General features: G+C 46.2%; 1 protein-coding gene across 3 annotated transcripts in view; it reads right to left on the minus strand.

Moving 5' to 3' along the window:
• The window catches only part of Mroh1 (maestro heat like repeat family member 1), a 78,507-nt gene extending 63,605 nt beyond the window's left edge, over positions 1-14,902 (minus strand). For all 3 annotated transcript variants that reach the window (XM_041672671.1, XM_041672670.1, XM_041672669.1), the window contains exons 1-3: positions 14,811-14,902; positions 3,645-3,746; positions 482-560 (exon numbers count right to left, since the gene is read on the minus strand). In XM_041672671.1, the coding sequence (XP_041528605.1) occupies positions 482-503 (22 nt within the window). In that variant the 5' untranslated portion in view covers positions 504-560; positions 3,645-3,746; positions 14,811-14,902. The remainder of the gene's footprint in view (positions 1-481; positions 561-3,644; positions 3,747-14,810) is intronic.
• Positions 14,903-16,677: the final 1,775 nt, after the last annotated feature.

Here is a 16,677-nt window from a genome sequence, read left to right on the forward strand (position 1 = left end):
CCCAGAGGGCTTAGCCTACCAAGGCAAGATATAAATCAAGGAATCCACAAATCAGAGTAGCTCTCTGCAATATTGGCAAGAGAGGCAAACCAGAGACATTGTCCCACACCCAACAAGACCCTCCAGACTGAGCCTTTGCATCCCAGAAACCACGCCTACACCACGCTATAGCAAGAGGGACCTACAATTGAAAAAATTCAACAGTTGAATAAACAGGCTGATCTAATTAATAGGATCTGATTACATCTAAGGCCAGGTTCAACCTGATAAGCCATACCTGGCCCTTCTAAAGCACATCTAAATACCTGTTCTCCAGTTATAAGTTTGATGGGAGCAAGTCACACCCTCACACCATCATGTACACATAGAATCTGGCCTCCAGGGACAGCAAAAATGTAGGCACCACCCTCTCTCATCCCGACATCTCAGATGATCTAACAGGGAGGGCAGGGGACAGGGGGTGCCCCCGACATGTACTCACTTTTTACATAGGGCCTGGTCATTTCTGTGGTCTTGGCTTCCACCTGTCCAGTGTAAACACGGATAGCTTCCTTCCCAACCTAGAAAAATGGGACGTGGAATTTTATTCATTATCTCTACCACACATAAGCCCAGGATTAGCTACTATTCATACATAAGACACACAATTTAAATGAATTTGTCCTAGGGACTAGGGAAGATATCTATCTAGCTGGCTGATCCACTCAGGAAAGGAAGAAAGTTCATGAGCCTCAGGAATCTCTGGCTCTCCTACATTCCTGAGCTTCCAGCCCCCTCCAACAGGACAATAGCCCATGGTGTATCCAGGGTTGGTATATGGTGCTATCTTCACAGTACCAGCAAACATGGCCACTCTCCCAATTAAAGTAACTCCCTCTCCACCCTCAGGTGAGCAGTGGGCACCAGAGCTCTCCCATACTGTGTGAACTCAGCTGCATGCAGTCACAAAGAGTAAAGTCCCTCAAATAACCAAGTCCTTGTGCCTCTCCACTATGTGATCTCATGCTACGTCCTAGGTCATATAGTCTAAGAAGCTAGAAGACAGGAGACATGCCCACCCTCAGCACAGCCAGGTACACTTAGGTGCCAGACTCTTCATCCCAGGTGATCCTCCATGCCTTTACTCCAGTCACCTCCCACCCTTCAGTCCTTCCTGACCTACTCCAGGGAAAGAGAAAGGATATCATGGCCTCCTGATCAGAGCCATGTACCTAAGGCAAAAGGCAAAGTGAAAAACTACATCAATCTTGGGAGAAAAAGGAATTTGAATTAAAAAGCAAGTGAAAGTCAGGTGGTAGTGGTGAAGCACACCTTTAATCCCAGCACTGGGGAGGCAGAGGCAGGTGAATCTCTGTGAGTTCGAGGCCAGCCTGGTCTCCTGAGTGACTTCCAGGACAGGCTCCAAATCTACAGAGAAATCCTGTCTCAAAAAAGCAAAAACAAAACAAAAAACCTAACTAAATAAATAAAAGTGAAAATTTTAGTTCAAGAAAGTAGGTTTAATAGGTCAACAAGATGACTCCATGGTAAAAAAGTGCTTGCTACAAAGCCCAATAACCTGGGCTCAATCCTTAGAACCTACATGGTGGAGGGAGAAGAGCAACTCCTGCAGATTTTCCTCTGATGTACACACACGCACACACACACTTAACAAATGCTAAAAATAATTTTTAAAAAAGATACTGGGAACTGGAGAGATGCCTCAGCAGTTAAAAACCCTTGCTGCTCTTGCAGAGGACCCAAGCCTAGCTTACAACTACCTGTGAATACCAGCTCCAGGGTACCTGACGCCCTCTTCTGGCCTCTAAGAACACCTGCAAACATGTGGCTGAATCAGAGCCATATGCACATAAATAAAAATAAAATAACAGGGAGCTGGAGAAATGGCTCAGAGGTTAAGAGCACTGGCTGCTTTTCTGGAGGTCCTGAGTTCAATTCCCAGCAACCATATGGTGGCTCAACAACCACCCAGAATGAGATCTGGTGCCCTCTTCTGGCATGCAAAGAATACATGCAGGCAGAACAACATAATAATCTTTAAAAGGAAATAAAATAACAAGGGACTGAAGAGATGGTACAGTGCTTAAGAGCACTCACTGCTCTTGCGGAGAACCCAGGTTTAGTTCCAGGCACCCAAATGGCAGCTATCATAACATCAGTTCCAAGGGATTCAATAAACCTCTCTGGCCTCCACAGCCCAGGCATGAAGATAATGTACTTACATACATTCAGGCAGAACACATACCCACAAAATAAAGAAAAATAAAATATTTAAGAAAAAATCCTAACTGGGCAGTGGTGGTATGCTCCTTTAATCCTAGCACTTGGGAGGCAGAGGCAGGTGGAACTCTGTGAGTTCAAGGTCAGCCTGGTCTACAAAACAAGTTCCAGGACAGCCAGGGCTACACAGAGAAACCCTCTCTCAAAAATTAATTAATTAATTAATTAAATTAAATGTTAAAGAAACAAAACAAATGGATCTCATGTATTCACTCTCCCCCAGTGAAATGATAGAAAACATGTATGTGATTTAAGTGGAGGTTGGCTAGTCTGAGTCTCTCCATAAAGATCTGCAGAGTCCAGTTCACCATGTACACCAGGCTAGCCTTGTATTTGCAATAACTGTCCCTCTGCAAGTGCAAGAATCACAGGTGTATGCCACCACATCCAGCCCCAAAGCATTTGTTTTGTTTCTCAAGACAGCCCTGGCTGTCACCACCACTGCCTGGCTCCCAAAAGTGTATTTTCTTTTTCTTTGCTACTCCACCTGGCTTGTTTATGTTTTTTTACGATTTATTTATTATGTACACAGTGTTCTGCCTGCAGGCCAGAAGAGGGCACCAGATCTTACTACAGATGGTTGTAAGCCCCCATGTGGTTGCTGGGAATTGAACTCAGGAACTCTGGAAGAGCAGTTAACTCAATTCTTAAACTCTGAGCCATTTCATCAGCCCTCAAAAGTGTATTTCTAAAAAGTAAAAGAGCACTGGAGAGACAGTTCAGAGGTTAAGAATTCTGGCTATTCTTCCAGAGGACCTGGGTTCAGTTCCTAGCACCCTTATGGTGGCTCTCAATGGTAATTCCAGTTCCAGAGGATTCAATACCCTCTTCTAGCTTCTGTGGTCACCAGGCACACATGTGGCATCCAGACATATATGCAGACAACCACCCATACATACAAAGAATAAAATTAAATTTTTGTTTTGTTTTGGTTTGGTTTTTCAAGACAGAGTTTCTCTGTGTAGCCCTGACTGTCCTGGTACTTGCTCTGTAGACCAGGCTGGCCTTGAACTCACAGAGATCCGCCTGCCTCTGCCTCCCAAGTGCTGGTATTAAAGGAGAGAGCCACCAATGTTCAGCTAAAATTTGAAAATGTTAAAAAAAAAAAGTATGTAAGTAAACTAAGAGGCTGGAAAGATGGTCTAAGAGTTGAGAGCTTGCTGCTTTCAGAGGACTCAGAGTGTGGTTCCAAGCATCCATGATAGGGGGCTCACAGCTGCCTGGAACTCAGGCTCCGGGGAATCATATGCTCTGGAGTCAGGGCATTTGCACACAAATGAAAATAAAATATACCTAAACGCATACACAGAAGTGAAAATTAAATCTAAGGTCTGAGGGGTAAAAACAAAATAAAATGAACAGACCAGAAACTCCCAGGCACCGGGGAGGATGGAAGGCCGGTGGAGGGCTTTGCCCTGATGACGGCAGCATCAGTACAGCATTGCTACCTTCTTCATGGAAATCATCTGAAAAGAACAAATAAACAGGAAATGAACACACGGGTTCTATCTGAGCCCCAGAAAGGAAAAGGCAGATGACCCCAAACCACAAGATGGTTAAACAGCATCCGTTATCAGGCAGAGTGTGAGGAAGGTGGGGGCTTAACTGACGTGGACACTCAAGCTCCCCCTTCCCAGTCTGTGCTGAGCCTACAGGGTACAGGCCTCAGGGATAGATGTTCCTCCCTATGAAAAGCTACAAGTGCAAATCTCCACCATCCAGAAGGAAAGGCAAAGCTATCCCCTCAAGGGGCGTGAGCACACACACATGCACAGCAGTAGCCCCTTATTCAAACAATAGCAAACAAAAATCAATAACCACCACAGGCCATCTGCCCCTAGCCCAGATGAGCTCAGCAGGAAACAACTCAGACAAGGAGTAGGATGGCCTCAGCTTAGTCAGAAGAAAATGGGTTGTTTTATTCTATCATTGCTATAATAAAACATTGACCACAACCAACTGGAGAGGAAAAGGTCTATTCAGCTTATAATTCCTGATCACAGTCCATCGCCGAGGGAGGTGAAGACAGGAACTCAAGGCAGGAACTAAAGCAGAAGCCGTGGAGAAACGCTGCTTACTGACCGGCTCAGCTGCTTTCCAGGACCACATACTCAGAGACGGTATAGCTCAAACTGGGCCCTTCCACATCAATCATTATTTTTTTTAATATTTATTTATTTATTTATTTGTTATGTATACAATAGTCTCTCTGTGTGTATGCCTGCAGGCCAGAAGAGGGCACCAGACCTTAGTACAGATGGTTGTGAGCCACCATGTAGTTGCTGGGAATTGAACTCAGGATCTTTGGAAGAGCAGGCAATGCTCTTAACCACTGAGCCATCTCTCCAGCCCACACATCAATCATTATTAAAAGGAAAAAAAATACCCAAAACCTTGCCCACAGACCAATCTGGTAGGGGAATTTCTCAATTGAGGTCCTCTCTTCCCAGATGACTCTAACTTGTATCAGGGTGACAGAACCAAAACAGAACTAATGAGCGCATGGGGACGTTGGTCTTGTAGACGACGCAAAGTGCCTAATTCTGCCAAAGCCCTGAAAACAGAAAAGGGATGATCTCCAGAGCCCCTAGTGGGAGTACATCCCCTACTCCTGGACTTACATCACAACAGACTTTATCACAATAAATCTGTCTTACTGCAGCATCAGAAAACTAACCCAACGATAGGAGAGATGGCTCCGCATTAATTAAGAGTTTGGTTCCCACAGTGGGCAGGTCACCTCTGGCCTCCTTAGGCTCTTATGTGCACACACCCATACACAGACATACACATAGTTAAAAATAATTTTAAAAAGAAAGAAAGAGAAATCTAATCCAGGTGATACATGTACAAGAAACTACCCAAGTCCAGGGAAAAAGACGCCCATCCAAAAGGGAAAGCAAAGACATGTGAAGCATACATACAGAGGGCAGGAGAGATGTCTGCTTAAGGCTAGAGTGGGAAGCATCGTAACTCACAGACACAGAGTAGAGTTCTCACAAGCATCTTGCCCTAGTAGTAAGTTAGTCTTGGGCTAGCAAGATGGTTCAAAAGATAAAGGCACTTGCTATACAAGTCTGGTGACCTAAGTTCAATAGCCAGAACCCGTGCTGGAATAGAGAATCAGCTCCCCAGAACTGTCCTCTGACCTCCACAAGCACACAGTAACATTCACATGCCGGTTCTCATACACACGCATCATACACACTCACACCCCAATAACAATAAATGAGTTAGTCCTGCCTAAAACTCTGCTCTGGTCTCACCTAAGCAGGTGAAAAACTGAAAGAACCAAACTGTCCAAGTAACCTGCTACAATGCTCAAGGCTGAAACTAGGAATGCAAAAATATCCAGAGCCAACAAGGTGAAATGATAAGGGCACCCAATCAAATATTACCAGGAAAACAAAGCACAGCTCATGACCAGGCATGATGGCACACCCTTTAATGCCAATACTCAGGAAGCAGAAGCAGGCAAATCTCTGCGTTTGAGACCAGCAAAAGCTATGTAGTCACCCTGGCAATAACAAACAAAACTGATAGTGAAAATGACGCAGTTGGGACTGGAGAAATGGCTCAGTTGTTAAGAACACTGGCTGTTCTTCCAGAGGACTTGAGTTCAATTCCCAGCACCCACATAGCAGCTCACAGCTGTCTGTAACTCCAGTTCCTGGAGATCTGCCATCATCACACAGATATGTATGCAGGCAAAACACCAATACATATAGAACAAAGATAAATAATTAGAAAGAAAGAAAGAAAGAAAGAAAGAAAGAAAGAAAGAAAGAAAATGACGCAATCAGCACAACCCGACCTGGAGATAATACAAAGAAAAGAATTAGTAGCCAAGGGCATTAAGTTATTATAACTGCATTTCATATAGTCAAGAAACTACAGGAAATAACTGTTCTGAGAAAAAGAGGTCAAAAGTAAAAAGATGGGAAATTTTGAGGATGTAGTTCAGTTGGTAGAGTTCTTGCCTGACATGCACAAACCCTGGGTCTGATCTTTAAGCCAGGTGTGGTGCACACCCAGCTAAGCAGGAGTTAGACCCAGAAATCAAGAGTTTAAGTTTAGAACCAGCACAGACTATATATTGAGACTCAAGTCAGTCTGGTCTATGAGATTGTATCCTGAAAAAAAAAAAAAAACAACAGGAAACAATATAATCCCAGCACTTGGTAAATGAAGCAGGAGGACCAGGGGCTGAGTCATCCTTAGCTACACAGTAAATTCAAGGCTAGTCTAGACTACATGAGACTGTTCTCAACAAAGGAGGGGAAGCCTTCTCTGTAAGGGGAAAACAGCCCCACACCTTCTCTGTGCCCCACAGAGCCCTATTTCTCTTCCTACCACCACTTCTGATGCCGGTTACCATTCTAGCTGTGTCCCTGAAGCACAGGTCACCCCATTAGGACAGCCCTGCCACTGAGAGCATAGACAAGGTCTGTACTACCACCAGTACTTCCAGGATGTCATCAACAATCTAGAAACAGACCAGCACTTCCAGCAGAAGCTGCAGGCTCCCAACACCGCACACATCCATAGCAAAACAAGCTGAGCAGAGAGCTGCCCTTCGTTAGCCAGCATGTCTGCATCAAGCTGGATGAGCTGGAGTGACAGATGTGGTTACAGTTGCTGCTCAAAGCCAAGATGAGAAGTCTGATATACAGGTGATGCCTCAATCTCTTAAGGAATGTGAACACCTGAACCCTCAGAACCAGTATCCCTTCTAGGACCTGAAGCTGCTGGTCCTCACACAGCATAATGTAACACATCATGAAGAATTCAAACATTATAAGACACTAGAGAAGTGTGACTCTGTTACCTAGAGTCATTGGAAAGAAAGCAGCAAGAGTAAGCCAAGAGGAAGTGAGATGAACAACAGTGACTATACTGGGAGAGAAAGCAATGCCCAAGGCAGCCAAGCCAATCCCAGTTTTCTCTCTGCTTCCTGCTTACAGTTCAGGATGGGAGCCCTCAGTTTCTTAGCTCTGCTACCTGCTGCCTCAGCTTTACCATCATTAATTTTAACACTCTGGAACCATAGGCTCAAACAAATGCTTTCTTATTTGTCTTAGTCATGATGCTTTATCATGGCAACAGAAAATAGAATAGTAAATTCAAATTGGCCAGAGCTGCTAACACCAAAGCTACTAACATCAGGCTACTAATAAGACCCTGTGTCAAAGGAGAGGAGGAAAAGTAGGAGGAAATGAAGGGGGAAGAGAAGAAAGAGGAGAAGGAAGGGAAAGAAGAGGAGGGGAGGAAGAGGAAGAGAAGAAGGAAGGGGAAGAGGAGGAGGAAGAGGAGGAAGAGGAGGAGGAGGAGGAGGAGGAGGAGGAGGAGGAGGAGGAGGGAAGAGGAAAGGTGGGAAGGGAAGAGGGGAAGGAAGAATGAGGAGGAAGAAGAGGAAGAGGGGAAGAGGAAAAGAATGGGAGAAGAGGAAGACAAGAAAAAGGGGAAGAGGAGAAAGAGGGGCAAGAGAAGAAGGAAGAAGGGAAAAGGTTGAAGAAGAAGAGGAGGAGGGAAAAGAGGAAGAGGAGGATGGGGAAGAGGAAGAGCAGGAGGGGGAAGAAGAAAAGGAGGAAGAAGGGAAGAGGAGGAAGAGGAAGAGGGGAAGGAGGAAGAGGAGGGGGAAGAGGAAGAGAAGGAGGCAGAAGGGAGGAGGAGGAGTAAGTGGAAGAAGAGGGAAGGCAGAGGAGGAAAAGGAGAAAGAAGTTGGGAAGGAGGGGGAAAAAGAAGAAAAAAAAAACCTAGCATGAACATCAACATCACTGGTGAGAAACCATGTCCATGTGTGTGTAAGGTGGAAAAAAAAAGAAGGAGCTCAGATAGCACCACTTCTATTCAAGGACATGTTGACAAGGGGAGATTGAAAGTGGCATAGTACAAGACAAAGAAAAAAAGAAAAACAAAAAGCATTCAGATTAAGAAGTAACTGAGTGTGGCTGTGCACTCTGGAAGGGCAAAGGTAGGTGGCTCTCTGTGAATCTGGGGCCAGCTTGGTCTACATAGGGAGTTCCAGGCCAGCCAGGGCTACACAGTCAGACCCTGTCTCAAGAAAAAAAAAAAGCCAGGAGGCAGAGGCAGGCAGATCTCTGTGAGTGAGTTCAAGGCCAGTCTGGTCTACAGAGCTAGTTCCAGGACAGCTAGGACTGTTACACAGAGAAACCCCTCCCCCCCCAAAAAAAAAACAGAAAGAAACAAAAAAAGAAAGAAAGAAATCAGCAGCAAAATTGTATTCACAGGTAATATATTTTATACAAAAAACCCTACAGAATCTGCAGTTGGGAGCAGAATCAGATCACTTACAGAGGTCACAGAATGTACAGGCATTACACAGGTGTCACCCTAGTCCACATACTAACAGTGGTTGGAAAAGACCATTTGCTAGAGAAGAAAACAAAAGACATGCTTGAAGACACACTAAGACTATCATACATTGCTAAGAGATACACTGCTCAAAACTACTGATACTTCTCAAATAGAGCTAGAAGTATATCTCTAATATATTAATTTTCTAATGTTGCTTCTGAGCCCACCTCACAGCCTAGGCATTGGGCTGGTAGCTTTGGTTCTGAGGTAAGTTCCACTATGTCCAAACTAGTACCCTGTCACACCTCTATACTCAGGAATCCCTGAGCTGACCTGGGTATTCCCACAGCCCTTTGATCACAGAGAACACACGGGATCAGCACTAAGTATGAACGTTCAGTATGCCTTCTCCAATGAGCAGAGACAAAGTTTCAATACTATCTTGGTGAAAGTTTTAATTTCTATCTTGGTGTACACAAGTTTAAACACAAACAAAGGCTGTTTCCTGGGGTTGGAGACATGGCTCAGCAGTTAAGGTCACTTGTGCACTTCCAGAGGACAGAGAGTCAATTCCCAGCACCCACATGGTGGCTCACCCAGTAACTCCAGTTCCTGGAGATCTGATGTCCTTTTTCTGAACGTCACAGGCACCCAGCACCCACATGGTAGATACATATGTATGCAGGCAAAATACTCAAGCACACAAAAGAAAATAAATCTAAAAATTTTAATTGTTTCCTGCAGTAATAGATCAGAAATCCTCTTGCACAACTCATTTTCTTAATGTGCAATGCATAATTTGAACTATATATAGTGCACAGGAGGCCAAGCCTAATGGTATAGGACTACAATCTCAGCATCTGGGAGGTAGAAACAGGGTTCAAGAGGTCACTCTCAGCTACACAGCAAGTTTGAGGACAATTCGCATTGTATGTGACTGTTTCAAGAACAACAATATACACAAAAAGGTACAGACTTAGAACTATAGCTCAAGGGTAAAGTGTGTGTCTGGTATACACAAGACCCCCAGCTTGATTCTCAGCAAGGGAAAGAGTTAACAGTAACAACAACAAATAAAGGAAAATAAGCAAAATACTAGTAAAGAACAAAAAGTAAGGCTGGAAAGCAGACAGCGCTTAGTGGTTAAGAGCACTTGCTGCTCTCCCAGAGAGCCCAAGTTCAGCTCTCAGCATCCCATCTGGTAGCTCACAACCACGTGTAACTCCAGCTCCAGATGATCTAATCCCTTACATAGGAAACCCTGAAACAAGTACCTTCATACAGATACATATATACATATACACATTATTAAGAATAAAATAAATCTTAAAAAGAACAAAAAGTATTCAAGACTAAAGCAGAACTTGAATCAAAAAGGACTCATGTCTTCTCTTACTTCAAAGTAAGTCCTTATAAGTGTAACTGAGTGGTGATGGCACACGCCTTTAATCCCAGCACTCGGGATTAACGGCAGAAGCAGGCGGATCTCTGTAAATTCGAGGCCATCCTAGACTACAGAGTAAATTCCAGGACTGCCAGAGCTGTTACACAGAGAAACTCTGCCTCAAGAAAAGAAAAAAAAAAAAAGAAAAGAAAACCGGGTGGTGGTGGCGCACGCCTTTAATCCCAGCACTCGGGAGGCAGAGGCAGGCGGATCTCTGTGAGTTCGAGGCCAGCCTGGTCTACAAGAGTTAGTTCCAGGACAGGCACCAAAAACTTCAGAGAAACCCAGTCTCGAAAATCAAAAAGAAAGAAAGAAAAGAGAATTAAGTGTAAAAGAGCTTGTTAAAAAAAAAAAAAAAACACAGGCGGGCTGGAGAGATGGCTCAGCCGTTAAAGGCTGGGCTCACAACCATAAAAAAAAACACAGGCAAATATAGTTTTGGAGCTGGAAAAGAATATCTAAAATAGACACACAAAACATATACAGCATGGTTAGAGAGACGGCTCCGGGGTTAAGAGCACTTACTGATCTGGTCTTGTAGAGAACCAGAGTTTATTCTCATATGGTGACTCACAACCACCAACTGATCTGGTGCTCTCTTCTGGCCTCTGCAGGCACCAGAAACATGCCTAGCGCACATACACACATACATGCATACAGCCAGACCAACAGACAGACATACAAATAAAAGAAAAATAAATCCTTAAACAAAACAAAAAAACAAATCCAGACAGCACTTCATCTAAAAGATTTAAAGTTCAAAGTGAAGCCTGGTAGTACATACCTGTGGTCCAAAGTATTCAGGAGGCTGAAGCAAAAGATCTCTTGACCTCAAAAGTTCAAGACCAGTTTGAGCAACAGAGAACTAATTCTCGCTTTCTTAATTCTCTTCTCCCCTCATCTCTCCCTTCCTTCCCGCTCTCCCTTCTCCTATGGTACTAAAGATCACACTTAGGACCCTGCACATGCCAGGCAAATGCTACCTGTAAGCTACAGTCCCAGCCACACCATCTGTTAAAAGAACAAGAAATAACGGGACAGAGTGATACAGAGTCAGTCTGGGCAACGTAGCAAGACCCTATCTCCAAGAAAACAGAATTCACCAGTGACGAAGGACCTGATCCGTGCTAAGAAGGCAAAGTGCACTCCCGGAGTTTCTGTCACTAGCTGAAGGACTCGGGGCGCTACCATGCAGTACACAGGAGAAACAAGAAGGTCAAATCAAACACTTCCACCAGGATACGAGTTCACAGAGAGCACTTAAGGAACCTGCCCCACAGCTTCAAAGCACTCTGTAGTGGACCAGGACCCCGAGAAGATTCACAAGACCCAACATCCTCTTCCTAGCGCTGGGGACTTAACATAAGGGCTGGTATGCCTAGCATGTGCATGAACTTGGGTTTATTCTCCAGCTCAGAGCAAAAAAAGAGAAAGAGGGAAGGGAGAGGGAAGGAGGATGAGTCAATCCAATTTTCATTTTACATGCAGAGAAAGAAAAGTCAATTAAATGCCAAATAAACTTTGCTTGTATGTTGTTTGCATCTTCTTGCCCTCAGCAAATAAAAGTCCTTCTGATTGGGAGAGGGGGTGAAAGGAAATAAGCTATGCCTTCAACCTCTCAGGATGGCTATAATCAGGAGCCACAGGTGTAGCAAGTAATTACTTGCTTAGTATGCACAAGGCCCTGAGTTCAGACCTGAGCACTGGAAAAAAAAAAAACTAGAATAGACATTTTAAAGGATATTAACTAGGTCTGGAGAGATGGCTCAGCTGTCAAAAACACTTACTGCTATTGCAGAAGACCCAAGTTCAGGTCCCAGAACCCACATGAAAGCTCATAACCATTTATATCTCCAGTTCTAAGGGATCCCATGGCCTCTTCTGACCTCCCAAGAATCCTGAACATATATGGTGTACATATACTCAGGTAACACACATATACATATTAGTAAATAATTAATAAATAAGTATTAATATTTAAAAGTAATTATAATTATGATGCATTCCTTTAACCCCAGTACTTGGGAAGCAAAAGCAGGTGGATGAATTTTGGTGAGTTTAAGGCCTGCCTAGTCTACATAAGGAGTTTCAGGACAGCCAGGGCTATATAATAGACTCTGCTTACAAAAAAAAACCAAAAATATAAATATTTGCTTTGGAAAAAAGCACAACAAATCATAGCATGTAACAAGAGGCTAGTCTACCTAATACTAATGTGAAAAAGAGCTTGTACATTACTAAAACAAACAAGAAAAGGGACAGCCAGGAATCCCCAGAAAAGAGAACCAACAGACACGCAGAGACCTTGCTGACCACCCCATAGGACAAAGTGTATGTCCAGCTGTTTTTCCAAAGCTGAGAGACAATGTAGCAAAGCGAACAGTTAAGGTCACAGCTCTAGAGCCAGCCAGCCTTGCACGCACTCACTGGATCAGTGAAGCCAGGCAGCAGCAAGCTCTGTGCACATCTGACACAGGACAAGGACTGCCGTGGGTGCTAGGTGCTGGTCCCAGTGACAGAGGCTGAGGAGTTCCCATCATTCGCAGATGCTCTTACACTGGGACACAGACATTTATGTATGTGGGTATTTGGAGTCAGGCTGGGGCAAATCTGAAAGGCAAAAGCAAAGCAAAACGGATGAGAGATGACAGATAGGATTGGTGGGAGTCCTTTTCTATATAGAAGGCTTATCTTTCTTTCTCTCTCTCTTTTTAACAGGTGCACACACCAAGTTCACAGCACCTATTTATATGAATGGAGAACCATTATGCACCTGCACATTTAGTAAATTCCTGCTGGGCTCCAAAGCAGGGTGGAGGGATGGGGATGGGTCTAGGCACACACAGTCTCCAAATGCCTACCGAAGAGGAACTGGGCCAGAGAAGAGTCAAGTTCTAGAGTCACTAGCAAGAACTTGAGAAGGTGTCCCATGGTAATACAGTCAGGGGCGCACTGCTCGCTGTCCACTAAGAATATGCTTTCTCAAATAAGCTACATGGAACTATGGCGCTGGGTTTACATGCCAGCCCCTGAAGCAAGGGGACCTCACCTTTCTGGCTCAGGGAAGAAAACATGTGCCCCATGACATTCAGCAGCCAATATTCTCGGAAAACTGGCCAGGTACTTACAAGAGCCACAGGAACCCTGCCTGGTGTTATTTCCCAAAGTGAATCAAGCGGTGTGCCCTGACACAGACAAGGACGTCTGACTCAAAACCACTTGGCTCAATAAAAAAATACCAGGCGGCTTGGCATTGCTAATCAGACAGCAGCAGCAACCCTGCTTTTCACCTGGGCCTCTGTGAGCCCTAACATCTGCTACCCCCCACACAGACGACTTTACTGAACATGCACAGGTCTTACAGGTTCCACCTCTGGTGCCCCTCAACAGTCACCTCTGAGAAAGGGTGATAGGACAAGATAAGACAGTTGCCTGGAAAGCAGTTTCAAGTCAACAAAGTCAGCTCATCCTCAGCCATTCTACTTTGACATCAGAGACCAATTTCTCTTCTGGGCCACACGCCTCAGCCCAAGGCCTAAGAGGAAAGACTTCTGGCATCTCCTGGGCCTGCAGGTGCAGAGACCGCACAGCCAACCAAGTCATAAACACATGGACAGATGAACTTTTCCACAACTAGTGATTTGCATAGGATCTCTGCTCTCATGTCCCACCAAGCCTGTGTCTGCTGGGGGGTTCTCCATCCAGATGACCAGGCAGGGCTACTCAAATCCAACAGAGCAACTACAACATACCCCATCATCTTTACACCTGCCCTGCCCTAGTGCCTGCTTCCTGAATTTTCACCATTTAATTAACTGAGTCAAAAATTAGGACCACGAGCTGATTTATCTCCGCTTCTACCACCATCCCCTTCCAAAGTGTTTCTCCTGCCGCCAGCCAAGACTAGCTCCTCAAAGCTGGCCTCTGCCTCAGCAGCTGCTCAGCTCACATCCCCAGGTCTCCAGATGCCAGCCTCTATCCCTCTCCAGCCTCTCTTTGTGCTTACTCACTGGACTTGAGTTTATGGCTCCATCCAGTACCTGCCCTGCGCTCTGTACAGAGTAGAGCAGAGTACTGCTGGGTAGCTGCCCTGACACGGCAGGAACATTTGAACCCCGGCTCTGGCTCAATTCCATCTAGCTCTCACCTTATTTGAATTCTATCCTCCCTACAGCTCCGCTGAGTTGTGTGGCCTTCTCCCTAGGGCCAGCTATCCTCGTGACTCTGGACAAATCACCTTCCTGCTCTAGACCGCCTCCTTTAATCGAAAAGAGAACACAGAAAGACTAGTGGCTGCGGTGCGCACTGGTTTTGCAAGTCTCCGAATGAAGGCTCAGTTTTCTGAGAGACAGAAATGCAAGTGGCCCAGCTGTGGAGCTCAAAGACATGGACACGTAGCCCCCGACACCGGAGAGGACCAAGGTCTCTTGAGCCATCGAGTTCCCGGAAGGGGCTAGGATACGGACCACGCGACCCACCAGAAAAGCAGGAACAGGGTCTGGGGTCCACGTGCCAATGTCGGACGCGGAAGAATTGAATCGCAAGCTCCCAGGTCTCTCCCAGGTGTGACGCGTGAAGCCGGGCCCACAGGGCACACCTGAGAGCTCCCAGGACCTTCCGGCACCAGCCCGCTGACCTTGGAGAGACGCCTCCTGACACAGCTTCCCGTGCTGCTGGCAGAAGAGGAGACCCCATGCTCCCTGGTCCAAGTTCCCCCAAAGAGCGTCTGGCCTCCGCCACCAAAGATGAACCTCAACAAGCCGTTTACCTGAGGAGTCGCCGACGACGCCGCCACAACCAGGGAGCCGCCCTCCGTGTCCTAAGCGGCCCACAGTGGGCGGAGCTGCGCGCCAAGCCCGTCCCCGCAGCCGTCTGGCCAACTGCGGCCTGGCGCGCGGCAATCTGGCCCCGCCTCCATGCGATCTCCACGCTCACTGGTCGGAGTTCCGTCCTTCACGTTAGCCCCACCCCCATTTTCCACGCCCTTGAGAGCCTAAGCACACTGACTCCTCCTTAAGCTCCACGGAGTCCTCGGACGGTCGGGTGACCACCTCACAAGACCAGCTCGAGGGGTGCTGTGCGCCAGGCGCCGTCTGCGCAAGCGCTGTTCCCGACACAAGTCAGGCTCGGCTTGCTACGTATAAAGCCCCAGCGGCCGGGAGTGGTAGTGCACGCCTTTGGGAGGCAGAGGCAGGTGAATCCAGTTCCAGGACAGTCAGGGCGGAAAAAGTGAAACCCTTCCCACCCACCCCCGGAAAAAAGACAGAGAGAGGAAAGAGAGAGACAGAGACAGAGACAGAGACAGCAACAGCTGTTCTGGGCACACACCACATATTGTCATATTCGAAACACCTAAAAAATACCTAAAACCCCTAATTCACAGACAAACAAACAGATACACATGCCCGTGCCTATCAGAGGTACGTATCCAACATATCAACAGGACCTTGGGAATTAAAATGATCATATCTCAGCCCCTGGGCAGCTCACAACTAGCTGTAATGTCCAGCTCCAGGTGAAACCAAAGCCTCTAAGCCTGGAAAGAGGAGAGGGGGATAAGCAAGGAAACGAATAGTAAGACATACTACAGGATATAGGAACTACTGTGAAGGGGTTTGGTCTTGGTGCCAAGAAAGCAAAGGTGGGAAGGGCTTCTTCTGGGAGAGTTGGGGGAGGACTATGCCAGGAAGACTGGAGTACCTGCAAAGAACCAGAGGTTGAAATCACACAGAGGTGTGTAAACAAAAAAAAGTCGTGAGCAGTGTTCTGAAAGCAAAAGAACCAAAACAGCCCGTTGAGAAAAAGGAAGCAGCCGGGCGGTGGTGGCGCACGCCTTTAATCCCAGCACTCGGGAGGCAGAGGCAGGCGGATCTCTGTGAGTTCGAGACCGAGACCAGCCTGGTCTACAGAGCTAGTTCCAGGACAGGCTCCAAAGCCACAGAGAAACCCTGTCTCGAAAAACCAAAAAAAAAAAAAAAAAAGGAAGCAGTTAGCGATTTCATTACCCAGGCCTGACAGCATATGTGAGATGTGGAAATCAAGCTGTGGTTGGACAGGATCCTGGAGGGCAACTGGCTGAGGGTTCTGAGGCAAACACTCAGACCTGATAGTCTTTTTCTATAGTGGGAGGGACTTGAATCTATTTCTGTTGTGAGGATGGAGCCCAAGAAAGAACGACAGGATATATATGGGCACGAGAGGAGAGCATTCTGCAGATGGGGTCATGGTCTAGGAAGATGCCAGAAAATAGAAGGGACTAACTAGGGTAACTGCCAAGGAAGGAGGTCTTCTCCAAGCTCACACCTGGACAACTCACTCTCCAGCCTGAAAAGCCTTGCCGTGCCATTGCTATGGCAACAGCCCAACATGCCCCTCCACAGCCACAGCGGTCACTTTTCCCTCCCCAACCACACAAACTGCCCAGCATGGATCACAACTTAATTTTTACTGTTAACATCCAGCATAAGGCCCAGCACATGTGATATTGAGTAACTCAGTGGAGTTGATGGGCTACTAAGAGAGCAGATAGAGAAGAGGACAAAGACAATGCAAAGGGACTGGAGAGGTGGCTCAGCAGGGAAGAGCACATTCTCCTCTCTCCCACACTGGGCAGCTCACAACCAGCTGAAACTTCC

Source organism: Microtus oregoni, unplaced genomic scaffold (genome assembly GCF_018167655.1).
Source record: "Microtus oregoni isolate MIOR12 unplaced genomic scaffold, Mior012 000022F_ref0000154, whole genome shotgun sequence".
Taxonomy (NCBI): Eukaryota; Metazoa; Chordata; class Mammalia; order Rodentia; family Cricetidae; genus Microtus; species Microtus oregoni.